This window comes from Cynoglossus semilaevis, chromosome 10, assembly GCF_000523025.1.
Source record: "Cynoglossus semilaevis isolate Cse_v1.0 chromosome 10, Cse_v1.0, whole genome shotgun sequence".
Classification (NCBI taxonomy): Eukaryota; Metazoa; Chordata; class Actinopteri; order Pleuronectiformes; family Cynoglossidae; genus Cynoglossus; species Cynoglossus semilaevis.
This window is the reverse complement of record NC_024316.1, coordinates 7,254,607-7,281,370: the sequence shown is the minus strand read 5'-3', so window position 1 is coordinate 7,281,370 and position 26,764 is coordinate 7,254,607. Positions and strand designations below refer to the sequence as shown.

General features: G+C 40.1%; 2 protein-coding genes and 1 long non-coding RNA gene across 4 annotated transcripts in view; 2 read left to right on the top strand and 1 right to left on the bottom strand.

Annotated features, from left to right (window-relative positions):
• Positions 1–3,909, bottom strand: part of LOC103384798 (uncharacterized) — a 4,639-nt gene extending 730 nt beyond the window's left edge. Inside the window, exons 1-3 of one of the 2 annotated variants that reach the window (XR_001760635.2) lie at positions 3,333–3,909; positions 321–536; positions 189–217 (exon numbers count right to left, since the gene is read on the bottom strand). This is a non-coding gene — a long non-coding RNA (uncharacterized LOC103384798). The remainder of the gene's footprint in view (positions 1–188; positions 218–320; positions 537–3,332) is intronic. The other variant, XR_522149.3, reaches the window with a different exon arrangement.
• Positions 3,910–10,753: 6,844 nt separating this feature from the next.
• On the top strand, positions 10,754–17,814 carry alx3 (ALX homeobox 3). The gene is made up of 4 exons (XM_008318463.3): positions 10,754–11,504; positions 15,017–15,291; positions 15,668–15,793; positions 15,993–17,814. Exons 1-4 carry the CDS (start codon positions 11,120–11,122, stop codon positions 16,347–16,349), a joined length of 1,143 nt encoding a protein of 380 aa, XP_008316685.1. The 5' UTR covers positions 10,754–11,119; the 3' UTR covers positions 16,350–17,814.
• A 1,916-nt stretch (positions 17,815–19,730) lies between these two features.
• Positions 19,731–24,641, top strand: rbm15 (RNA binding motif protein 15). Its single transcript, XM_008318462.3, has one exon. It carries the CDS (start codon positions 19,894–19,896, stop codon positions 22,447–22,449), a length of 2,556 nt encoding a protein of 851 aa, XP_008316684.1. The 5' UTR covers positions 19,731–19,893; the 3' UTR covers positions 22,450–24,641.
• The last annotated feature ends 2,123 nt before the right edge of the window (positions 24,642–26,764 follow it).

Below are 26,764 nucleotides of genomic sequence, written 5' to 3'. Positions count from 1 at the left end.
TCCTCAGGATGAAGGGATTTAAATCCGATTCTTTTAATCCCTGCAAGAGATGAACCACGAAGTGTACGAGCAGATGGCATTACACAGCAACTGTCCACTCAGACATATGGAACAGACAAAAAAAAAAAGAAAGAAGTAATTATTGTAAAATACAGTCCCTAGGAATAAAGATTGCATACTTCACTTACTGTATGTAGGCTGCTTTTATATCCACTCTCTTTGAGTTATGGTCATGTGAAACAGAAAAACACCTGAAAGACCTGGAACTGAACACTGAAGAAAACTGGATTGAACTGAGCAGCAGGACTGAGACTTGTTACCTTAAAATAAGGATTTGAACATCTGGACTGTGTGGATGTGTTCTGGGCTCCATAAGGCCCCACCAAGAGCCGGGGAGGTTTCTAAAGGGAGGGCTCACGGGGATTCACTGTTGATGCTTGTTATTCCTCTGGACCAAACCACTGTTTTGGGCAGTGCCCTCCTGCTGCCTACGGTCTGGGTTTGGGCTCCTCTCGTGGTCCATGATAATGTGGTACCTAAAAATGTAATAGCGCAGGAAATATAAAGATATTACTATTTTCGGAAATCACCTTACTGTGCTGTACTGTAGCACATGATTACGACAACTGTGATTACACAAATAGAATGGACCCAGTATAAATTCAGCCCTGTGGCTCTAAAAAAATAAATAAAGTATAATTCCTCAGCGATGTTGAAATCCAAGGTGTGGAGTTTTTTGTTTTTTTTTCTCCCCTCAGGCAATTTAAGGTTGTTCAAATTCACTGTTGTAAAAATAATTACCGGCAGACTGATTATTTTCCATAATACTGCAATACCATGGCTTACAAATGCATCACATGTGTACATGCAGCAGGGCTTTGGATCATAGTGAATCTAATCTACATCAGTGTGGATGAGGTGCTATTAATTCAGCTTTTCTCATGCACTCAACAGTTTGCTACACTGAAAACACAGTACAGTGGTGTATGGACATTCTTTATAAGTCACTTTTTAATCACTTTTCAAACTACTGCTGGTAAAAACAAAGGGCTTGTTGTTCGTCATTAGCACAGATCATGTTCTTAGTTAGTAGGAAAAAAAAGGAGGAAATTGACCAAAATGACTGTTTGCCAGAAGAAAAAAGGAGGAAATTGACCAAAATGACTGACTGTTTGCCAGAAGATTTTTTAAAAGTTTAACTGTTTGTAAATAATTAAAGGTTTTTTTAAATAAATGAGCACAAAACACAAAAAGCAGACTACTAAAATGTAATTCACTAAGCCATAGTTTTAACTAAATTAACCTTAAATGGTTATCCCAAATTTGAATAAAACTAATAAATTAAAAAAAGGGGGTAAGGTAGGTCGTCACATTTGGTTACAGTTGTCAATTCAATTATAAAAAGTTTTATTAATATTAGTAGTTTATTATTAACAGAAAAGTCCCAAAAAGTTTGTCTATCAAACCACAGTTGTTTCGTATATTTATTTGCTCGTTCGACTTATCGGTCAAACTCATGCAGTTCATCAACTTCTGACCATTCTGTAATAATCTTTTCTTTTCTTTCTTAATAAATAAATTTGACAGGATGAGAAAAATCCTCAAATTTAAGGGCAGATTCAAAATGAATCCAGTTTAATAAATAAATTTGACAGGATGAGAAAAGTCCTCAAATTTAAGGGTCACGTGAAAGTTAACGTGAACTAGAATTTTTTTAACCTGTTTAACCTAAACACGTAAAGGAGCTATCCCCGACCGTGTGGAATAACAATAATTATATTAAATTTCATTAAATGATGGAACGTAACAGCTGCATCAGTGGTGATTTTACAGTTCCTATCATGTTATTAAAGGTTGATTTCTGACGAAAGTAATCATGAAAATGACTTGTGCATGACACGGATTTACATTCGCTTTTATTAGCGTCACTTTGACTTCCATACACATTCAGCTAGTACTAAAAGAAGAAGGCATTTAAATTGTTTTAACATACTGTCCGTGGAAATGACAGTTTTTATAACGAACAGGCTGTAACTCCGATTATCTGCGTCCATGTCAGAAACATGTGGTACTGCCTTCTAACCTCTGCATTTATCTACATTTACTTGACATTTAACCGAGCTCGTTGGCCTTTAAAGCCCATTACAGGAGCCTGGCTCTGACTTTGTTTTTGGAGATCTTGTTAAAAAAAATCGCAGGGACGGTCGCAAATCCTCCTGAAATCTGAAGTGCCAAAAAAGACACGAAAATACGCGGGAAACGAGGGACTAATGAAAAATCAGAGAAAACTCTGCTCTCTCAGACCTTCTGTAAATCAGCACTATTTCCACGAGAGGCTGCCTTCACGTCACACCGTGTATCCGTGTGTGTGTTTGCGTGTGTGTGTATGTTTACACACTGATTCAACTGCCTGCAACACATACACTGCTGACTTTGACCTAAACTTCGAAAGAAACATTTTTGTCATCTTTTTGAACATTTTTGTAGAAAAGTTGTACTCCAACATCGTTGTTTAGATAAAAAACGTGTCTTTATTATTACGAAGGCTAATTAATAGAAATGCTGTTACGTCAATTGTCAATCAACATAATTTTTTGTGTAAGGGAACGTGACACAGGTTCAAACTGCAAAATTTTAGTTTACATTTAAAAAAAGTTTTGTTTTGTTCTTTTCAGTTTCGTTTCTGATCGTGATTTATTTATTAATACTCCTAATTTAAGACAGCCTCTTTACATTTTAGTGCCGTGTATGGTGTATTCTATATCGGAAATAAAACCCTTCTGTTTTTTTTTTTTTGCTTTAACAATAAAACGTTTCGTTTCAGAAAGCGAAGTCTTTTTGTTTTACCAAAGTGTAATCTTTACCGTATGTTGTTGTTTGATATATGTTATATGTAAAGAAACGTGACTTCCTTCTTTACTTTCAACTACTTGTTTTTTTCTTTACTTTTTGCAATAAAAACAACGGAAACCGATCTTTGCACAATAACAAAACATCGTTTTCATCATGTTAAAATATAAAAAAGTCCAACGTCATGAAAAAAGACCTTGGTGCGGGAGTTAAACGTCTCCACGTTTAGTTAAATAAATGCAGTTAAACTGACATTTTTCGTTGAAATCCACAAGTTGAATTTTAAAGACGCGTTTATTACAGTGACAATAAATTACTGGATGCAAATATATATATATATATATATATATACATAATTAATAAATGAACAGATTATTTAAATTAAAACTATATTGATGGGCACATTTACAATGAAAACATTTTAACACTATATGTTTTAAAATAATGAATATAATTGAATGTCCGTCATATTCAGTGTTTACCGTGACCCTCCCAGATGAACAGACAGCGGCCTCATGTCTAACTTTAATTCCTCTCACACTTCGTGTCTGTCGGTCTCCAGGAGGAGCCTGGACTCCTCTGTCTCTCCTTGGACTCTGGATAATGAGAGCCTCGAGATCATCAGTCCATGCTGTTCATGATTTAGTGCCAAATTATCTGGTGGAAAAATATCTACCAGAGAGTGGATGTTTCCCCTGAAGAGGGGCTCATTATCACTGTTACAATCACTGATTCTTGTATTTCGATGTTACTGACCAGTTGTCAAACAAATAGCCGATATATCCGACAAACGGCCGTTAATAATCATTTCGAATCCAGCGGCAATTTCGCGGGAATTAAAGCGGATTAGTTTGACTTTATTTCTAAGTAGGCCAAAGTGGGACATTGATGCGGCAGTAAATTTGGACAATAAAAATAAACCTGAGTCTGACAGATCTCAAATTGGCAAATTGAATGTATTTATTCTCCAACGTCTGCTTCATTACGCATGCGTCACCGCTCCAGAGCGCCCCTCCCTGTGAGCTCCAAAACACATTAGTGAGGATTATTTATTCTGAGCCCCGGCGTGTGTCAGAGCCCTGTGTGTGTGTGTGTGTGTGTGAATTTCTGCAGGTTATAATGGAGTAGTGAAACTGACCTGTCCTTCATTATAGGCTCCAGTCCAGTCTGAGCAGAGAGACATTTATCGTCTCACAGACACAGTTTTCATAATCCGATTACACACACAAAGCAGCCTCATTCACACAGGAGAGGAAAAAAGAGGGTTAATGTATATCAAACTGTAAAAAGCTAGACTTTAACACTTGCTGTTCATTATTACAGCACAAATGCTGTATGTGCTGAACGCAAAGCACTTTTTGTTAGTTTTTAAGGGGGATTGTTCCAGAAGAATACTTTTTCACCAATATAGTATAAGTATACAATCCATAGATAGATTGTTTTATTGTTTTTTGCCGTAGTAAACACTGAAATCTGTATTTCAGTGAAGCACAAAGCCTTCACATATTTTTTGGGTTACTGAGTTAATTGGATGCCTGATTATAACCTAAAATTCAGAAGTGAATTCCAACATTACCCTTGAACAAAGTTTATCATCATTTGGGAACTAACTATTAAACTATATTACTATTAAACTACTATATATAAATAAAGAATGATAGTTACTGGAAGAAAAATGCATTGCTTTGTCAGTTGGAATATTACGTTTCTGTTATCGTTTCTATATCTGGAACTAGAGTTTGTATAAAAGTTACTTTTTTAGCTGTTGAATTGCTTTATTGGCCTTCAGAACAACAGGGTAAGGATTATTATGGAATCATTCAAAAAGAAAAGAAAGAAACCTTTCAAGCCTCCTCAGGCAGTAAATCCGGACCATTGGAAACTCTCACGTGCAGCAAGAAAGGGTTCTGCACGTATAAGGTTTGTTGTGCGGCCTCAGTCCACTGGTGATTATATGAGCTTCACTCGATTCACCCAGTCAAGCCCAGGTTCATTGTGTACCTATCTCGACCAAGTGAACCAATGTGGAGCGTCCCTGTGAATCCCTTCAAATTGAGATGTTGTCGTTGTGTATCCCACATGATCAAATACCTCAGTCACGAAATTCTTAATGCTATTTGTTTGTTCCTTGGCCGTCACCTATATTTCACAGAGATGCTTCATCAGAAAGTGGTCTCCATACTTCTGTCTCATAGTTAAACTGAGCTCTCATGGCTGCCAAGATCCAAAATAACATATACAGCATGTGGAGCAGCAGCAAATCTTTTATGATGAATCAAACGTAGAGGAACTATTTCCAATTTTTGATTAACCAAAGCTGCAGGACTTGTCATTGTTGGTTTGTCTACTCTGTGAAGCACGGCCGTCTTTTGGTTTGAAGTTCACTGGGGGGTTAATTGAATGGTTCAATAAGTCACGAACCTACCAGCAGAGAAAATATTAGAAAAAGCTTTCACATTTCATCCTTCTATGATCTTCCAACTCTGTGGGAAAAATATATTTTTCAATCTTGAACAAAGCAATGCCACCGAGCATCTCTTTGTTGTACCACTTGTCAGTATAGATCTTTCTTCCTGCTCTTCCTACAGATATGTACCAGGCTCATCTCATGTGTGCTGCAACTGTGGCCCCTGATGTGGCTGACTGGGCACTCACTGGGCTCCAGAGCGCTCCATGACGCCTCGCATGAGGTCAGACAGAGGACACCGACACTTCCCACTTCTCATCCAAACCTCAACCCCCTTTGCCAAAACCGACCAGCACGCTAGCACTTCCCACAATGCACTTCTCCAACAAAATGACCCCCAGGGTCGGCAGCTGCCAATCACAACGTCAGCTGGCTCTGCAGCTTCTGGACACAGAGCAGTGGATGTGAGGAGGCCTCTGAGAGGAACTCCGGCTCTGCATATAGGATCATCTCTGTGCATTCATGGTGGATAATTCAATTAGCCATCCTTCTCCTCTTCTAATGCAAACCTCAGGTTGAATCACTTCCCTGTACGTGAGAGGAAAGACCTCAGGCTGTGGTGCTCAGACAAAAGCAGCCAGCTGCGCTTCATGTTAGCTGTGTTCTGTGTTGGTTCATGTCACGTTCAGCTCAGAAAAAATATCTTCACGCTTCTGTAGTAGGTCTCCAGGATGGACCAGCTCTTAGCTTACATTTGACCTACCTAAAAGACGGTATTCACTGCTGTAGAATAATATACCATATATCTGACACATATTCTCATTTCCAAATGAAGCACAAAGACTCTTGAATAATCAGTCCTTTGGTCACACACTAAACCTGAGCTGTTCAGTTGTGATCCAGTTATTTTTAGGCAATCAATTTTACAAAGTAGCCCCGAAACACAAAAACATTCCTTATTTTGTATTGTTGACAAAAGTTTTTTTTTTTACTTGTTTTTGTTATATTTACTTTAATAATTTAAAAGCACAGTTTTACAGAAACAACCTATGTTGGCAGTGCGTTATTTGCAAAGCTTCCTAATACTGTTGCCCACAAGCTCAGTGTTTTTTTCTGTTCACAATACGTGTTTTAGCTAGCTAAACATGCTAAGCTAATTCTGCTAGAACCACTCCACCCAAGGCATCAGGGTTTGCTGTATTATTATCTACTTCCTGGATTATTTTCATCTGGTAATAAATTTAAATCCCAAATATTGTAATTACAAAAAACTATTTTAGTGATTGAACCAGGCTTTATAGATTTATAGTGACCTAATAAAAAAGGCAAATATATTTCCTTATTATGAATGTGAGCTGAAGCATAGCTGACATTAACATTACAGAGTAGCAATGCTAACATTTTTAAAATGTTCTACATTTTAGTGGGTAAATAAACTGGGTGTAGATGAAAACTCTCTTCATTTTTTAAGCCTCAGTTCTGCCCAAGTTCTTTGAGCCCAAAAGACGATAAGCTAGCAGCTAATGTTTACAAGGGAAGGGATCATATTAACTACTACACTGAACTGTAAGCTATGCAGGTGTTGTCAATCAATATACAAACTACTTTGGTGATTAGTGTAACATATACATTATACATATGCACCCAAACATTTATTCACATTATTTTATTTTTTTCCACTTGCATGTTTATATGTATATATATGTCTTGTTTTAGCCAAACTAACACAACTCCCCTCCCCCTTTCCTAATGGGTCAACCTACAATTTGTAATAAAAGACATGTGCCGTTAAACCTTCATGCATAAACACAAATTTATATTAGTTGTCCTTGTGTGAAAGAGAGGATGTAAGGTGTAACAGGGCGTGACAAAGCCCTTCAGACTGACAGGCGGACGGAGGATGTAGAGGATGGAGGAGTGGAAGCAGCCTCTAAGCCCCGGGGGCTCAGGGAGCACGGGGAAAGTGCAGGGTCACTTTTATCAACGCTGTCTGTACCCAGGGCCAGGAGGCGGCAGGGGGAGACCTGGGACTCCCAACAGGCTGAACTGATTTCCTGTGCGGGGTCATGCCCAGGACAGATTTGGAGGACAAGGGTTTAGGACCTCAGGGATAAGAAAGTGGAGATGGTCATGGTGTAGAGTGCAGCGTGATGCTGTTTTCTGCCATTTTTAACGCATTTTTTCCTCTGATTAAGATTTTTTTAAAAAGCGTAATAGAAGATGTGGTAAAAAGGACTATTCCTCTGTTTTACTTGATGTGGCAGATTTTTTCCCAGTAATTATACTGGTGTTCCCAGTATAATTAAGCACGCCAAAGCAGTAAGATGTCAGCAACAGGAGTCTGTGGCTCCTCAGCAAGTTACATACCCACAATCCTCCACATCTTATGCTCCCTTGATGCAATATTCATATAAACACAGATACCTGCGGCGACTCTGAGATCATAGCACATACGATCTTCCTCTTGCCCACATTTCTGGAATGCATTTACTCAGCTGGGTCTGTGGATATGAGAGTGCTCTGAAGCCTCGGGCTACAGAGGACATGCTTGACACCAGATTTGAGAGACGTATCCGCATCCCGCGTCTGTGCACATTTTAAAACATATACTCTCCTCTAACAGAATTATGGGGTTTTTAATGGTGGCCAGCCAGACAGTTTGATAAATGCTGGCAAACATGGTTCAAACTAATGGCTAGGGGAATGAATGCACACAGCAAAGGTGTGAAAAGATAAAAAGTGGCACATGATGGCGGGTCCAAGTTCAACTGACACAAACATGGTAATCTAAGTCATGTTACACATTAATGTCGTTAGGCCTTCAATCAAGGCCACTAATCACTTTAAACCTAAAGGAGCTCTTCCTCTCTGCACAGGCAGTGAAGTCGTCGGTGTCCACATGAAGGTTGGTTCTTCTCTCTTTATTCTCATGCAACTAAACTCATGCAAGTTTGAGAGCGTGCATGTGACATACTAATTGGGCTAAAAAAAAAAAAAAACTACCTCCGCAGCCCACCCCTAACTCACGTTTCTAAATGTATAGGTTTTATTTGTAATGCTTACATTATTTGACTTTGTTGTGACAAAACAAAATTGACCTTAATAAGTTGATCTGAATCTTTTTTGCAGGACCATATTTAGTCTTTACGAAAATATTTGAACATTTTCAAAAGATTTTGAGATTTAAAAAAAAGAGAGACTAGGTTGTAGATCTACATGATATTGAGCAAAATGGTAGAGGTGGAACATAAATGTTTTTAGGACTGTGACCACCTTGTCACTGTTTTTGACAAATGACCCAAAGAACATATAGAACTCCGGGTAGTATAAAAGTAAATGGTTGAAATACAATGATCTGGGTGGATACCGCATTGCATCGAAAGCTGAGAACTTTGGAAAAAAACAAATGGAAGACAATTTAAAAAGAAGACCTCAGGCCAACCAAATACTCTGCAAAGGGTTAAAAACAATATTTCCAGAAGGCCATAATGAACGCTGTAGGTCGGTCTACACAATGGCGCAGGAGATTTGATTTAAAAAATAATAATAATGAGCCAGGATATTACTGGATCTGACCCTGACTTCACAGCAGTCATTTATTCTCTGCATTTTGTAGGAAAACACTCTTGTTAGTAAAGTGAAAAAAAAAGATAAAGCTATGAAGAAAATAATTAAACTTTCTCGACTCTGATGAAGTCGTCAGTGGAATTCAGTGTTCAGTTTCAGTGTTTCACTTCTATTACGATAATTATGAAGGCATCAATTAAAAAAACCTCTGGAGTTCAAATGGAGCCATCACTCACATGTTAACTCCACATTTCTCCCTCGCACAGCTTTTCTCCTCCCTGCACTTGGGTCTGCGTGAGGCACTTTGATATGTCAGAGCTCAACACAGAGTGAAATGAGGCTTGTAGGAGGCCTCTGGGCCCAAATGGACCTCATGTTTACACACTTGTCCATCAGCTGAGCCGCTGATGTGGCCTCAGGTATCCATGGATGTGGTGAGATGTCCCTCAAACCGACGGTGCCATGTCTGAACCTGGTAAGTGCACTGTGTTTAGAAGAAGTTTGTCTATAGATTGGAGATAACATGTCAATATAGAATGTCCTTTTATCTTTTTCTTTTACTGAGTCTAAATTTGAAGAAAGGGAACGGAGCCACAGTGGTAAAAATGAATGACAGACATATTTATTTAAAATATATGAGTATATATATTTATATAGATATATGTTTATATATGTATGTATGTGTGTATATTTTTATATATAAATATACACATTTATACTCACATGCATAAATGTAAACATATACATATTTGCATATATACAGTATGTATGTGTGTATGAGTGTGTGTTTACGTTTGTTTTGATGGAAAAAATATATCAAAATCTATCTCCCCATACATGTATATATGTGGGGGAGGGTAGTTATTCAAAACAAACTTTAACAACAAGCATAAAGTAGTGTATCCTAAATAAACTAAAAGCGTCAGCTACTCCGGTGTTTAGACTTCGATAAGTGTTGTTTTGCTTTTTTTATATTTCGTCTTCTATATTTTCTGAGAGGAACAGTTATTTAACTTGTTCCAACGGCAGGAAATCAGGAGCCGAGTTTAAACTGAGAAACTGTGGAGCTCCAACAGTCAAACACACACACACACACACACACACACACACACAATAACGTACCTAAGAAAAGTAACGATCATACCGATAATTTATAAAATTCCATATGGACCCAGCAGTAACGAAAAACTATTGTTCTAATGGAATTACTAACATGTTCCAGTCCTGTAGAGTTATTATTTTATTAAGAGGATTGGCGTCCTTTTTATTCAATAAGTTCAAATTATATACACTTAAAGTTAAAGTTTGTTGTGTGGTACCACAGTATTTTAATTAATACATGTATATATTTAAAGCAAAATACACATCGAATAATATAATTCTGTTTTAAAGTGTTTTTCAAGGTGAAAAAACAACATGTAACGTGCAAAAATGAAACTATGGAAGAAATGAATGATAAATTAAAATACATTCTGTCAACATCTGTGTAAGTTAATGCAAATGAATGTAGCGAGCTACACGTCCCTTTGGTTATTTTATGAACGCATTGTTGGGGTGTTATAGCGCCTTGATTATCCGTTGTATCCTATTTTAAAAGGTTTACGAAAGGAAATATATATTGTAGTCACGTCATGCATATGTTTTGTCCTTTGAATATACTTTAAAAAGGTTTACTGGTCGTTTAGAGACTTTTGAACCGTTTGCAAAATCCTCAATAACCGCCCAGGTATTTAATTTATCCGCAGTGATAAATGAACCGACGGTGGATCTGAAAGTTCAGTTCTGCGCTTTGAAAAGAAATATAGAGTAAAAAAAGTCCATGTGGTCAACATTCGATTGAACAAACTGAATAAAATTAAATTAAATGAAAAAGACACTTTAAAAAGTATACATTGGAACAAGGTGGAAATATACAGCCACATATGTGTGTGTGTGTGTGTGTGTCTCTCTCTCTCTCTCTCTCTCTCTGTGTGTGTGTGTGAGCCTGTCCCGCTTGATTTGCTGATTAGAGCCATAACAATATATGAAATAAGAATTAAATGGTTAATTGGATGAACACAAACCACACGTGATTGAATTTTTGGCGGATTATATCAGACTGCAGGACAGGGACACACACACACACACATACACACACACACACCCTAGCCGGGTTTCACGGGTCTTTGTTTCTGATCTGTTAAATCCCACCCACTTGACATGGACACGCAGAGTAAAAAAAAAACTCTCCCTCTCTCTCTCTGACTCTCAGCTGCTCCGTCAGCCTCCACTCACTGCTGTCTGTCCTGGTGGAAGATGGAGTCGGAGACGTGTTTGCCTTTCTCCGCGCAGGGCAGCAGGAGGACGCCGGAAAACTCCCCCAGACTGGAGCACGGCGGCGGCTCTGGCTCCTTTCTGTCCTGCGAGGAGCTGCAGAAACCCTCGCACCTTCCTCCTCCTCCTCCCCCAGCTCCTCTTCCGCACCGCCTCAGCCTGCGCGGGGATCTGTTTTCCTCCGGCATGGCCAGGTTTGGAGACGCCGGTGCGGCTGGGGGGGGTGCGGATTTTACGCACGGCTCTGGCGCCCTGCACTCGCCCACATCTCCGTCTAAACACAACAAGTTCTTGGACAGTATAAACCAGGATCAGAAGGGAACCGTCATCAGCGGGAAATCGACGTTTTATGAGAATAACTCTGAAGGTAAAGTCGGTTAAATTCTTATTTCTGTTTTTCTTCACATCAGAAACGGTTCATCCCCGTTATCTTGATTTAATACTGGAATGAACATTAACATAATTCTCTAATACAGAATGTGTGTTTTCAAAACTTTTCATGACACTTTTCAAATCTTAAATCTTTCATATATTAGTCAGTCCGTGCAGTAATAAAACCAGAGGTCCTCCAACAAAATAGATAAAGTTGTGATTTATTTATATTATTCGTTTTTCAAACCTCTTCCTGATTTGTGTAATTCATTACATTATTGGTCGTATTTAAATTGAAGATGATTATCATCAGTCCACGCCATTCACTTCAGGTGTTAGCTGATGTTTACCAGATGCAAAGGGAGGAAAGGTTGTAATAAAAATATCAACAACTTTTCCTTCACTTGACAGTCCTTGATGTAGACCGAAAGGGGTTAAAGGTCAACACGGCAGCAAGTCGGGTGTGTCATTAGGCCGCCGGTCAGCTGTCAGCCTCTTTGGACAATTTTCTGCTCAGTGTTATTTTGTAAGTCTGTCGAACTCACTGTCTTTTCGACTAAAACTCCTGAATGTGCAGTGTAGAGCAGAGAACAGTGTTGTGTTCAAAGACCGTGTGAACATTTGGGATAAATGAGCTAAAGTGGAATTGAAAACTATTATTTATATTTTTAACAATAATGTGGTCTTTTGCTTAATGTATAAGTTGTTATTAATTTTAAAATACGCCGATAAGTTCTCTGGGATATTTGTGTTCAAAATTATTATATATATATTTTTATATATAATAACAAAGACGGGTTCATGTTTCCAATTAATCAATATCAGTCAAATTTGTAAAACTTTTTTAAAGTATTATCATGACAGTTATAACATAAACAATGATAAGAATTATTTTGATCAGATGACCTTTTAGGAGATTACACACACACACACACACACACTCGCACACACACTTCCGTCTCTCTATTTCGTATGTAAATAAACACACAGACCAGAGACACTTATTATTGTTTAATACCAGTTTTATTTATTTATTTTTCTAACCCAAGATGACTGGAGGTTGTACGGGAAGTGTCATTGTGTGTGTGTGTATGTGTGTGTGTGTGTGTGTGTGTGTTGTGTAGAGTTCGGACTGACACCTAGCACAGGAGCGTCTTCCTGTTTTGTCTACAGTTGGAGGAAAAGTTCGGCGGTGAAGAAAAACACACAAGGAAAACCTTTTCACAGCCAGTGGGAGGACGACGTTGCGTTTCCACAATTCATTTTCTCATTTGTCAAATCAAATTCAACCATAGTGCGACAGCCGTCAATTCGTTTCTTAGATTATCCTGATCTTGCTTTGATTAGTCGATTAGTCGCGTCTAGCGGTTGCAGAATATTGAATTAATATGTGCAAAACTTCAACTCTTTACGTTTTTCTTTCAATGTAAAAAACACACAGATCAGAGTGAAAATTAAAATAAATTAAACAGAATTTGAATTTAAAAGGCAGAAATCAACCGACGCAAATTGATTTAACAAAAATGTCAATGTAACATTAGTTGATTTTGAAACAGTATTAGACTAGTGTAGAGTTGATAAGTCATCGGTTAATTCACACACCAAATTAACATACGGTCATTAGTTAGACTGGTGTTTATCATATTCGTGTTTCTTGCGACTAAAATGAAGCAGTTTGTTTATTTAATTGCTATCGTTGTTATTTTAGGTCCACTGATCATTCAACAACGTGATGTCGAAATTGCGGCTCTTACTGCAGTATTTCACTTTATTTCGCTAAATTACGTTACGTTTCAAATTTAGCCAAATAAAAAGCGAAGGCAAGGCAGAGTCTGTCCACGGGTGTTTTCTGGGTTTTTTTTGTTTGTAGTTTTTTTTTCTAATCTTCAAAATAATAATCTATGATATGCATTGATTTTTTTTAAAGGGAAGTAGAATGTTTAATATTTGGATTTTATTTTGCAAGAATTTAAAATTTAATAAACAGTGCAGTTGCATAATTTAGTTTAAAAAATCAACATGAATATCCTGATATATTCTAAAATTTTACTGAGTCAGGTTGAAGAAAGTATGAACAACGCATGAGAAGTTTTACAGAAGTTTAACTGATGAATATTGTTATGATTTAAAGACCTGTTGGAGGTGCTGCAGATGTGACACAGTCACAGTCTAGTCTCTGGCCTGAGGCTCCAATTTGCAATTTTGAAGAAAATGTCCAGCCTGAAGTGTGGTGTGATGTTGTAGGTAATGGACGTGAGGAAATTAATGTTGTAATGAAAAGTGCTCTCTGCTGGGGCCCCAGCCTGACTGAGGAGAGCAGCAGAGTGGTGTCTGAGTCGGCCCAGTGTGTGAGTGAGTGCCTGCAGAGATATGGAGAGTGATTTTGTTTTAAAGCTCAGGGTTAAATTTAATGAACGTGGACAACAACATCCAAACACTGCAGGAGAGAGTGGCTCTTTCCATGCAACAGGAAGGAACTTTGTCAGACCTTCAGATTCCACTTTACTGATGAAGTTAACATCGCTGCGTATTTGGGTCAAACAATCACATGCTGCAAGATTCACAAACTTGTTTTCGCCGTTGACTCTTTGTTGTCATTTGTCCTTATGCAAATGTTTTGACACGAACATTTCCACAAGTTCTTCTCTGGAAACGTGTTTCAAATGCGTCCGTGAACAAAATCAATTTTTTTTTAACTCCTTTACCTTGTGGGTTTTTTCAGGCCAACTCAGTGAGAGGTCACTGCCTAAATATGGTTTGTCTGAGCAAATTCAATTAAATCACTGCTTGTCTGCATTAGTGTTGTGTGTGCTGTTGGATGTTAAGTGTGTGTTGATTTTCTCAGATGGCTCACAGCTCAGCCTGTTTGCCAGGTTTTGTTACTGATATAAATTGAGCAGCATAAAAACCAAACTGCCCCTCCGCCCCCCCCTCCTTCCCCCGCACTCCCTCTTCTGCCCATTCCAACCACTAAGTGAGATGTTTAATTTGTTTTTGTTGTACAATTACAAATATAGGGGGAGGCAGAGGGCAAGGAGGAAGGGGTTGGGGGTGGGGGAGTGCATGACATGCAACGACGTTTGATTCCAAACGCTCTCTCATTTTTTGTGCAGACGTATGTTTCTCATCCTTGTGAGCATGGGGGGCTGGAGGAGGGTGGGGGTGAGATACCCTGATTTCATTTTTAAAACAATTGTATTTTGGCTGTAGATATGAACGTTGTCTTACTGTGTTCCAACAATGCTACATTTTTGTGGTGAAGTTATGAGTTCTGTGCTTATGTTTGACCTTTCAGAAAGTTTAAAAAAATATATGGAATTTGTTACCAGTGCTTCCCTAAGAACAAATATTTTGGTATTGCTGACACTCTACTACATGCTCTTGTAACGGTGATGATTATTTTAAATTAGAAGCTGATCAAAGAACACTGTAAAATAGGAAAAACTAGCTATAGAAAGGAAACATTATGTTTCATTTATTTTGACTTTATTTTTTATTGTTTCACAGTGAGAGAAAAGGGAGCTCCAAAAACCATGGGCTACCCTGGAATCAGCACAGACTGTTGCTCGAAGCTGAAGGACCCAGGGCTTGGTTTGCAGGGCGACTCTATCGCCGACTCCATCGACTTGTCAGGCAAAAACAAGAAGAGACGTAACCGGACCACATTCAGCACATTTCAGCTGGAGGAGCTGGAGAAAGTGTTCCAGAAGACACATTACCCTGATGTGTACGCCCGGGAACAACTGGCCCTCAGGACTGAACTCACTGAGGCTCGGGTTCAGGTGTGTGTTTACTGAAACCACTTTCTATTTTCTTACATTTTTTCCCTTATATAAAATAGAGCTGAAGAGAGTTTGTGGTCGAGACCAAGGTTGTAAAATTTCCTGTTGTAATTTTTTTTTGTATTTTATGGTCATAGCTGAGTGGTGGAGAGCACAGACTCACATCCAGCTGTGTGTCTCTGTGTCCCTATACACAAGTGGCCCATGACGCCCAGCCATTAAGAACCCAAACATATGATGGCTGTAGGGGGTGGCTTTAAATGGGGCATTTGGAGTTGAAACTTTACCTATAATATTATGCATGTACGTGCTGTTGCACTTCCTGAACAAGAAGGCATTGAAAGTAATTCTTTTTTTTCTATTTTTGTATTTAAAGGTATGGTTCCAGAATCGCAGGGCCAAGTGGAGAAAACGAGAACGTTATGGAAAAATTCAGGAGGTCCGCAACCATTTTGCTGCTGCCTACGATATTTCTCTTCTGCCTCGCCATGATTCATACCAGGTAGGCCCCTGCCGATCTCACATTACACGTTGTAGTGGTAAAAGTACCCGCTGTGATATTGAGAATATTACAACACAGTACAAGTTCCCTCTGACCTTTGCGGTTATTGCAAATTATTTGACGGCATAGAAATACGTGAACGAATTTGCATCTAAATCTAATCTTGATTTCAAATTTGTCTTGCGTCTTGCCCGTGCAGATGCAGGGCAACCTGTGGCCAGGACCCACCTCAGGAGGAGGCGGTGCCTCAAGCGCTGGCTGCGTCCTTGGAGCTGACTCCATCCCTTCATCCTGCATGAGTCCGTACCCTCATCCCCACAGCAACCTGCAGGGTTTCATGGGTATGTCCACGTCCCCCAGCCACCCTCATCACCACCACCACCACCACCCGTCTCACCATCCGGGCATCAATGGCCTCTACTCGCTCCACAGCTTCCCTGGAAGCTTGGGCTCTCCTTCCATCGAGGGGCCTGAGACCGAATACAAGCCGACAGGCCTGGTGGCCCTGCGGATGAAAGCCAAAGAGCCAGGCAGCATCCTCTCCTGGCCGACATGACCGCCACGGTGGCAGCTCCCTGATATGCACTGACTGAGCCAACGCATGCTAGATTTGTGATGATGCACAGTTACTGTCCGCACAAATCTTTGACTAAAATCACTTTGAGTTTCATTTGCTGTATGTAAACCAACCTGGAGATGATTCAGAAGCTCTTGGAAGAGGAATTTCATGAACATTGAAGGCATCTGGCGCCTCCTGCATGAAACCCAGCATATTAATACAAACCTTCTAGTGTCCTGGTTTATTAGATAACAAAACGCTAAGACCAAAGAAGAAGAAACATTATTTAAGCATGTAAAAATATTACCATAGTAATCCTTGTTTTTTTTTTTTTTTTTGTCTATTAAGCTTTATAGTGTGACCTGTAATAAAGTCCTCCATCTAAATCATCGTTTTATTCAGCTGGAAGGAATTTTGGGGGAAAAAGAGATTAAGAAAATGCAACGACATCTATTCTGGTATGAATTATTCCAGCAAGGACAGGGCTCTTTTTTGAAGATAATAACGCAGAGAGCCAACCAAAGTTTGAATCACAACAGGGAGTGTGGTTCATGAGGCAAAAATGCACACTCCCCAGGCTGTAGATGACAAAAACAAAGATTTCTGATGTTTTTCTTTGGGTTTCAGGACAATCTACAAATAGAACAAAGTTGGATTTGCTTGGGGGAGGAACTCAGGTCGCACCTCATGCATCAGGAACAAGTGGCAGGTTCATTAATGAAAAGCTAACTGAAGAACCACACTTCACCGTGCATGATTAAGTAGAGAGTCTCCCACAGACGGCTGGCTTCATGATTCAGGCGTTTCTCCTTCACATCTGGCATCAGTGGTAAACCCGACCAACTGAATAATGAGCAATACTTTAATAGAAGAAATTGGGGTCACCGTGGCTTAGGGCATTTTAGTAGTGATATTAACTCAAGCCAGGTCATCTGCCTTTTTACTTTCATGTTTTTGATGCATTGCTTCTAAAGGAGAATATGACAGAAATGTGTTTTATGTCATACATATGTATCCTGAATGCATAGTTATTGTTCTCAGGAAATCTCCTTGTTGTGCTTCACCCCCCAAACAATTTACTTTATTGTCAAGGAAACTCTGAATTGCATGGTACCATCCCAGCTGGATGGAATTACTAAATACCAGCATATTCATGGCAGATGTGCACACATTTCAATGGATTTGATATTGAGAATGCAGCATGAACTGAAAAAAAAATAGTGTTCCAGTGGTGGACAAAGCCCTCCTGAGTTCCACTTACTCCCCAGGAGTGTACATGGCTTTCGGGGAAAATGCATTGGCTCTCCTTTCTCTTTCCTTGCTTCACAGTGACAGCCAAGCTGGGGCGGATTAGCTGCCATTCCCTTAGTCTGTGTCGGGATTTTGTGTGAGCCGCTGACATGTGGTTCCAATAGAGGACTGCACAAACCCATCAGAAACACTTTCCACACCACAGCCTCAAATTCCAGCCAGACCCTGGGAGACAGCAGTCCTTGCTGCCATTACATAGTCCCCCTGATTAAATCCCAGATTAAGTGGAGAAGATAAGAAGCCCTGTCAGTAGGGATAAGGGATTGAGGAGATGACCATCTTTAGGAAAGCTAAAGAAATAGCAGATGGTGGATCAGTGCTCAATTTTTTAAAAATTATTTTTCTAGCGAGGGGACAGCTTAGTCAGACGTGTCTGTCCATAAACCTAAGAGAAAACTTAGCAGCTGAGTGAATTTTACATGTAAAAGTGTGAACGGTGTCAGCAGAGCTCTCATAGATGTAATGATGTCTCTAATTGATTTATGAAAGACCTAATCTTACATTCATGAGTCATGGGTTGTGAACAAATTGTCAGGTAAACGAATGTATGTATAGACATCAAACAAACCAGTCACAACAGCTAGTGGATTTAACTGCTTTGGCTCATCGCCTTATGAATGTGTCTTGTTTTGAATAAGACGATTTCAGGGCTAGGTTTGAAAATGTATTTTGTAGCTGTAAACATTAGCATAACTCTGTGACTTTATTGAGTCAGAAAACCTGTGACCAAGCCCTCAACAAACCATAAAAACACCTACAGGAGTTAATGTTGTTCTGATTGGAGTTCATGAAAACTGTTGGGTGGAGGCTGCTTAAGACCGAGGAGGGCAGTTTGTAACTAAACATTAATCCCTGTCTGAGGTCAGTGGGTGATGATGGTCATTAAGAGTCATAAAACTACTGTATCCCCGGCTCATTAATAGGCTGATATATGATTTGTGGCTCATTAAAGTCCATGAAGGTGCCTTCTGGTCACAGGGCTGAGCTTTGATCTCTGTGAGATTTATCTCAGCCTTGGCGTTCTCCTATTGGGACTCAACGGATCCTTGTATTTGTAAGTAAGTAAGTAAGGTAGCATATCCCACCAGCAAAGTCAACAGGGGTGGAGGGGTGGGACATTCTATCTTGAAGTTTATCATATGTCAACTTCAGTCTCAAATTCACTTATATATTAGCATTATAGGGCAGTGTGTAATATAAAACCTCTGTTGTTTATGTTGCAGCAGCCTTTGTGGTTAAATTAATATTCAGAAGTGAATATTCTTCTTGCAAATCAGGATCTGATAACTTTTCAAAATTACTTTTACCTTATTGTACTTTTACCTAAAAAATTGTGGAAAATTATTATTTTATTTTAAATGTATTCTTATTGAGATCAGGAGCAGGTCTCTTAGTAGATGCAAACATTGGGATCATAATGTTTTTTCAGTGCTTAAACTACTCCTATATTTATCACAAACACATACATTTTGTGGCTTACAAAATAAACGTTATTTTTGCCCTTTAGTGGTAACTAGTAGCACAGAATGTAATGCCTTGATCTATGCAGTAATACAACGTACAACTGTATTATATATATTACATTTTCTAAATACATAGATATTAAAACAGGTTTATTAGCTAAAAAGATTGACAGTTTATTATGGGTAGCTATTTGCTACTGTTCAGATACTGCCATCTTGTGGTATACGATCAAAATACGTCACTGAAAATGAGATGAAGACAGTACTCTGTCCTCCGTTTTTTTATGAATATTTATTGCCCCACCAAAGAGTAGGTGGGACTTTAGGTAATGTATATAAAGGGGGTTCAGTCTCATTATTAATGTTAAGTAAAATCATACTATAATAGTCACAGATGCTACATATCCGAAATATGCGGTCTCCAAAAATTGCTCTGGACTGGTCAAGGAATAAATAACAATATAATTATCAATCCAGCTCGTTAATTCGTTGGCAAAAAAACAAAAAAAAGAAAGAAAAAAGTCATAACCAGCTATGGTTTATCGGATGATTGACAGACGCTTCGAAATTATCCCACCCTTTTTTCAGCCAATAAACTAGAGGGGGTGGGCTTTAATCCTAATCTTGACAAAATGGCGACTGTTGTTGTTTTGCCGCAGGGTCAGTGAAAAACTCCGCTTTTCGTTTCATTAATTTTCTGCAATAATTTGCAGAAACGTCGCTAACAAAACACCAGGCGCCCCAGAGTCGACTCTGCGTGGAGTGAAATGAAAGGCAAAGAGCGGTCGCCAATTAAAAAACGCTCCCGGGCCTTGGACGATATTCGAGACAGGGGCGGATGCCACCCGAGCAGCAAGAAAATGGGGGCTCTCTCCGTTTCCAGCGGGAGTAATAACGGAAACAGCTCGACCAAAGGCGACAGTGGCTCGGCTAGAAGGAGTCTACTCGGTGAGAAAAGAGACCGGGACTTTGACAGCCACAGTCGGGCCGGAAATAACCACAGTTGTCAGTCAGCTGCTGCTAGCTCCGTGGTTAAGAACCACAGCCTGAGCCTGACGCTCGATTTAGCTTCGCAGCGGACCACTTCCCGGGGGGAGCAGCGTGTCCAGCCGCCCAACGCCGAGAGTGAGTACCAGACTCTTAAAATAAGCGACCTCGGCACCCAGCTGAGTGACGAAGACGTGGAAGACGGACTTTTTCACGAGTTCAAGAAATTCGGCGATGTAAGTGTGAAGATTAGCCGTAGCAACGACGAGCGGATTGCATTCGTGAATTTCAGGAAGCCGGAGGACGCCCGCGCTGCCAAACACGCCAGAGGACGGCTGGTGCTGTACGACCGTCCACTAAAGATCGAGGCGGTGTATAAAAATAGGAGGAGAAGCCGCTCCCCAGTTGAAAGAGACTTGTACGGTGCAACTCAGAGCCATAGACACTTGCAGAGACCGCTGTCCCCAACGGGGCTCGGATACAGAGACTACCGGCTGCAGCAGCTAGCATTAGGACGGCTCCCCCCGCCGCCGCCTCCACCCCCTCTCCCCAGAGAACTGGACCGGGACCGAGAGTTCGCTCTGTTTGAGGCCAGGGCACGTCCAGCTTTCATTGCAGAACGAGCAGCTTTTCGTGAGGAGGATTTTATATCTCCAGAAGACGACCAAAGAGCCAACAGGACGTTGTTTTTAGGCAACCTGGACATAACTGTGACTGAGGCTGACCTAAGGAGAGCTTTTGACAGGTTTGGAGTTATCACAGAGGTGGATATTAAGAGGCCCACCAGGGGACAAACTAGTACATATGGATTTCTGAAATTTGAAAATCTAGACATGGCCCACCGTGCTAAGCTGAACATGTCTGGTAAAATCGTGGGCCGCAATCCCATAAAGATAGGCTATGGGAAAGCAACACCCACCACACGCCTGTGGGTGGGTGGACTTGGACCCTGGGTTCCTCTAGCTGCTCTGGCAAGAGAGTTTGACCGTTTTGGAACTATAAGAACTATTGACTACAGAAAGGGGGATACCTGGGCCTACATTCAGTATGAGAGTTTGGATGCTGCTCAGGCAGCTTGTACACACATGAGGGGTTTCCCACTGGGAGGTCCAGACAGAAGACTGAGAGTAGACTTTGCTGACACAGAGCATCGTTATCAACAGCAGTTCCTGCAGCCTCTTCCTATACCACCTTTTGACATGGTGGCTGAGTCATTTGTCCACCGTGCTGCACCTGAACCACTCAGGGTCAGAGACAGGACTCCACCCCCGCTACATTTTAGAGAGAGAGAAATATTTCCTGGAACTGAGTGGCCCAACCCGGCTATTCGAGAGCGAGTCCGGGCCTCACCCTTTGAACCTCTGGAGCACTTGGAGCGTGAGAGACGAGCACGAGAACCTTGGTCTCTGGAAAGAGAGCTGCAAGGACGAGAACCTGTGCGCAAACGGCGAGTGATGGAGGATGGACGTCATATAGATCACTCCCCTGACAGCACTGACAGGACAGTAAGGCGCAGGCGTTCTTCTCCAGATGGCAGCCCTGGAGGAAGCAGCAGAGATGGGGGGCGCTACAGTGACTCAGAGCGCCCTGTAAGGGGTGAAAGACCCTCCCCTGCACGAGAACGTCACAGCAGCCTTGAAAGAGCTGGTGCTGAAAGAAGACTTAAAAGCCAGTTTCTATCTGACAAGGCACCACCAGGGAGCAGTATTTCAGTGGTTGGTGAGCGCAAACGTAAAGCAGGTGATGGTAGTAAAGGGCCAGCCAAAAGAGAACGTCCAGAAAGCAGCTCCAAAGGTGGTCAGCTGTCCAAATCAGAGGGCACCAGGCTCAGTTTGGCCTGGCATGGTATGCTACTGCTAAAGAATAGCAACTTTCCAGCCAACATGCACCTGCTGGAAGGAGACTACAATGTGGCTACTGACCTGCTGGTCGATGGTTCAACGGGGCGGCAGGTGAGCGAGCTAAAGATCACCCAGCGGCTCCGCCTGGACCAGCCTAAGCTTGACGAGGTGTCCCGACGCATCAAAGTCGCAGGTCCTGATGGCTACGCCATCCTGCTGGCAGTCCCTGGGCCTACAGAGGATTCATCTTCATCTGATCCTGCAGTCTCTACTCAGCGTCCTCTCCGGAACCTGGTGTCCTACCTCAACCAAAAACAAGCTGCAGGAGTCATCAGTCTACCTGTGGGAGCGAGCAGGGATAAAGACAACACGGGGGTTCTTCATGCATTCCCTCCCTGTGATTTCTCGCAGCAGTTCCTGGATTCCTCTGCCAAAGCTCTGGCAAAAAGTGAAGAGGACTATCTAGTCATGATTGTTGTTCGTGGAGCATCTTAAAAAAAAAAAAAAAAAAAAAAAAAAAGCAGAACACACTAAGTTCTCCTAATGTAAACAAAAGAAATTCTGCTGTATGTCAGTAACTATTGCATGCTGTGTGTTTTGCATTATGAGTTGCAAAGGTATGGTTCCTGAGTGTTTGTATGTTGCCATGTAATCCACTAAAAAGGACAGAGTTCCCTTCCTCAAACTCAACAAAGGTGGTATGGTTTTGAAATTATTTTAATAGGTTATAAAATGTTCACAGATCCTAAAATCCTGCAGTAAGAATGTTAGAATGCATTTAAACGTTATTAGCATGCAAGTTATAAAATTCAGTGTCACATGGTAAGAGAAACATTTGAAAACAGTATTTTCACTAATGTTTAAAGGGTTCACTGTGTAAGATTTAGGTGACACTACTTTATATACAATTTTTTCCTCATGAAATTGGAATATAAAGTAGTTTTACTGCCATTAGTTGTATGTTTAAAAAAAAAAGTGAAAATATTTTTTCTGTTATGCCAGAACTTTTTTAATTACATTACAAACTAGGCATTTTATATGGAAGGCAAACTAAATTCCTTGTGCTTAAATAGTAATAACTAAACACGTTCTTGGGCAAAATTTAAGAAATATTCAGTTATAACAAAATGCTGCTAAATCCTACACAGTGCATTTGTTAAATGTTGGTAAACAGTTTAAATAAACAAGAAAATGCTTAAAATAGTGACATTCTAGGGGGAAAAAACACAATAACACCTCTAAAAAAATAAAACTATATCATAAGGTTTAATCCACAAAACTTTTAAATGTGACTCAACCAAAACCTGTGTTTATTGTTAAAATCCCAAACAAGATTGTGTTTCCTGTGCAGGTGTTGTTGTGTTTACCTTCTAACCTGGTTCTCACATGAGTTAAATCAGAGTGGATCCACTATAAAGCGTTGAGCCACTGTTTAAGTGAGAATTTTGATTTAATTTAAAAAATGTATTGGTAGATAATCAAAAGTTAACAGAGAGAAACTGACATTTGTGGTTTCATTAAAAGTGTAGTGACAGACTTTGGTACTGTGTTACAAAGATGATCTGAACAGAATTGGTCTTTTTTAAACACACATTCCATGGTTATGTTGCCATCGTGTTAACATCCAGATGCAGACAAAGTGTTCCGTAATTTGAAAGCTGTGTGAAGAAAGTCATCTTTTTTTAAGAGCACTCATTGAAGCTTACTCCTTGTTCTCGTGTTAGTGTCTCAAAGATCAGCAACCGTTTAGATCAAACATGTCAGTTTCCTAGATTTTTAATTGTGGTTCACAACGTGTTAAAGTTCGTCATTTGGTCTTTTTTTTTTTTTTTGTTTGTTTCTTACAATCTGAACATTAACAGTTATGGTAATTTACCCTGGTGGTGAATAGGTGGTACATAAAAAATGTCAATCTCTGTCTAAAATGCTTATTACTAACCAGTTGCAATAGAACATGCTTAATTCTATGAAAAAAAATGACATGTTCTGCTAATTTTCCTCATCATTTCAAACTACTTGTCTCTATCTTTGTTCAATTTTAATTAGCAGAAAGTACTGTTATTATTGATAAAAACCAGACTAATATTTGATAGTTATCTCACAGCAGCAACAACGACAATTTACTTCATTGTTTTAACACAGGCAAAGTCCAAGTCTTTGTTTTTTTTTAACAAGTTAAGCAGCACTTTAACAGTTATTTTCAAGGTCTAAATTTGACACTGTTTTCATTTGTGACTGCTAATGTTCTCAGAGCTCTATAGTCACCATCTTTTTTCAATGCCACCCTGTGATTGTCACCGTGCAAGTGCCCTCTTAACTTGGCTATAATTTGCTGTTGTTTGTTTGGTTTTATGTATTTTTGGAAACATTCATTTGTTTGAAAAATTATCTTTCAACATCGCACTCACTGCGACTGTGGACTCCTGAGAAGAGGAGAGCTGATGACCTCCCAAGAGAAAGCGAGCGACATATGTTTTTCTGTCACTGCTGAGGCCGCTTTTAAATTGTGTAGTCCATCTGCACCCGTGATGACTGTTTAAAATGGGGGAAAAATGAGCAATGTACACTATGATGTCATGGAAAAAGGAAAATCCATAAAGCCCATGAGAAGCTGTTCACATACCTGAAAGTGCAGTTTTGGCACTGAATGTGACCGATTATCAATAAATTGTTCATTTGAAGGGAAACGTGTTTCTTCGATGGAAGTGAATTGAAGAAACGGGCTGCCTTTCCTTGTTGTGTTTGGAAGGAGTTGTCACTTGATGTTTTGTTTCCACACACGAAAAAGGGAGACGGTTTGCACTTTGTTTTAGGCCACAGCAAAGAGAGACCCCTGCTCTCATGTGAGGATCTTCGTTTGCTTTACGTGCTTGATGTCAAGCTCCTAAGTTGCCCACCATAGATTCTCTCTGCAGCTGTTTCCCTCGGCTGGAGAACATCTGACCTGGACGGAGGAGCCTCTGCATCCTTGTTTGCAGCAGTGCAGTGTGAAACAGTTGCAGAATCAGACAGCGGTGCAGCCGGGGAGTGAGGGGTCACTGGGCCAGTATCCTGTTGTTCCACCCCCACTCCTTATTCCTAAGCTTTCCTGTGCTTTGTTCCTGGTTCTAAATAGGATTTGTGGAAATTCCAGCACTGGTATCACACTCTCCACTTGAGATGTTGTGGTTGACCCTGCTTTGAAAATTGCCAAAGCATCTTCAGTTCAGAGGCCGAGCTGAGCCGCAGGGCTGATTTGTCTGTTTCATACTATTTCCTCACTTATGATTTGATTTCATCTTGATGTTCGGCATGGCTGAATGAAGAAGATGAAGCTCTACGTCAGCTGGGAATATTGTTTGACCGTCATTATGGGGTCCTCTTCTGACTAAAGCCTCTCTGAGGAGACGAGTGAAGAGGCGTGTGTGAAGCTGTGTACGTGGTGACGCCTGAAGTCTGCAGCAGCATGGAGGGGAATGCACACCATGGATGCACATTTGCAGCAAACATCCTCTAGGAGGCCTGTTTTTCTTACTGTAGCCAGAAGGAGAAAACAAAAACTTCACCTCCTTTACCTCCTGCCATTATGATTAGTCACATTAGCAAGAGAACCCCTGAGTCTCTGTGCTGAGGAGGAGCCTCCTGTCACCGAAGAAACAGTGCCACCACGAGGACCCGAGGAGCAACTGCCTCTCCACTCACAGCTACATCACAGCAGACGCGGAGGACTGAGCTGTTATTTAACTGCGGTATACAACGGGGAAAATGGTGAGTAAGAGCACTGAGTGCTGCCCGCCAGGTCTGTGTCGGTGGCTGAGGCAGCAGTGGTAAGTACAAGGTGTCAACACCACATGTTAACAAATGCAAATGACTCCATTAGTTCTAATCTAAACCATGGACTGAAGTAGTTTACTTTGATATTCATTGGCACTAATCCAAGGCCTGAGATAATGGGATCATTTACTGCCCACCGTAACACTTTAGTGCCCACACAAAGTTTAATGGATGACAGTGAGGCTCTACATTTATCAGCCGTGCAAATGAAGGACTTGTTTTATAACTATTTGGTCATACTTTAGAAGAATTGTGAGTGAGGTTTTACCACATGCCGGCTGAACCTCCTTCTAGGTGATCTTAAATACTGCATAGTATAAGATTTTCAATATTATCTTTATTGGGAGGAAAAAAAGGACTGCGATCAAAAATATTTGGTTAGATAAAAAAAATACTACAATACAAAAAAAAAATATTTGTATGAAGTATGAATTTTATAATTACAAAAATGTATTATCTCACACTAAAAAATACAGAGGCCAATATTGTTTTTGATTGTATGCTTCACCTTTGCTTGTACACAAACGACTCACTATGATTGAAAGATTGGTGAAAACATGATTTATTTTTAGCACTTTTTTTTTTCAGAAAAGCTGGTACACTTTTAAACACTGTGTAATTTGGCATTTCACTGCAACATGTATTAGTAGCTAACAGGAAAATACCTGCAGGATTATATCTGACTAAAGTAGTCATTGTTGTTGAACAGACACTAATTTAATTTCTAATGTTGATTACAGACTCCAAAGAGGTTCGGACACACAGGAAAATCAATCCTGCACATCCTCCAAGTCTGCTGAACACAGCTACTGTCACTGTAGACAACTGAAACATTTAACAGAGAAAGATTGTTTTCAGGTGAGCAGACAATTTGGTGGGTTCCTTTTATAATCATCATCTTCCCAGTTAACCTGCTAACCTAGAACAGTATTTGTAAATATCTTGAATAAATATAAGAAAATGTAAATTACATATAACTGTATATGTACATATATGT

What these genes read in the sequence shown, in the direction of transcription:
- alx3 (XM_008318463.3), top strand. Translation starts at nt 11,120, where the DNA reads ATGGAGTCGGAGACGTGTTTGCCTTTCTCCGCGCAGGGCAGCAGGAGG. An exon ending in TTATGAGAATAACTCTGAAG is followed by an intron (nt 11,505 to 15,016) that starts GTAAAGTCGGTT and finishes ATTGTTTCACAG; the next exon opens with TGAGAGAAAAGGGAGCTCCA. An exon ending in TCACTGAGGCTCGGGTTCAG is followed by an intron (nt 15,292 to 15,667) that starts GTGTGTGTTTAC and finishes TTGTATTTAAAG; the next exon opens with GTATGGTTCCAGAATCGCAG.
- rbm15 (XM_008318462.3), top strand. Translation starts at nt 19,894, where the DNA reads ATGAAAGGCAAAGAGCGGTCGCCAATTAAAAAACGCTCCCGGGCCTTG.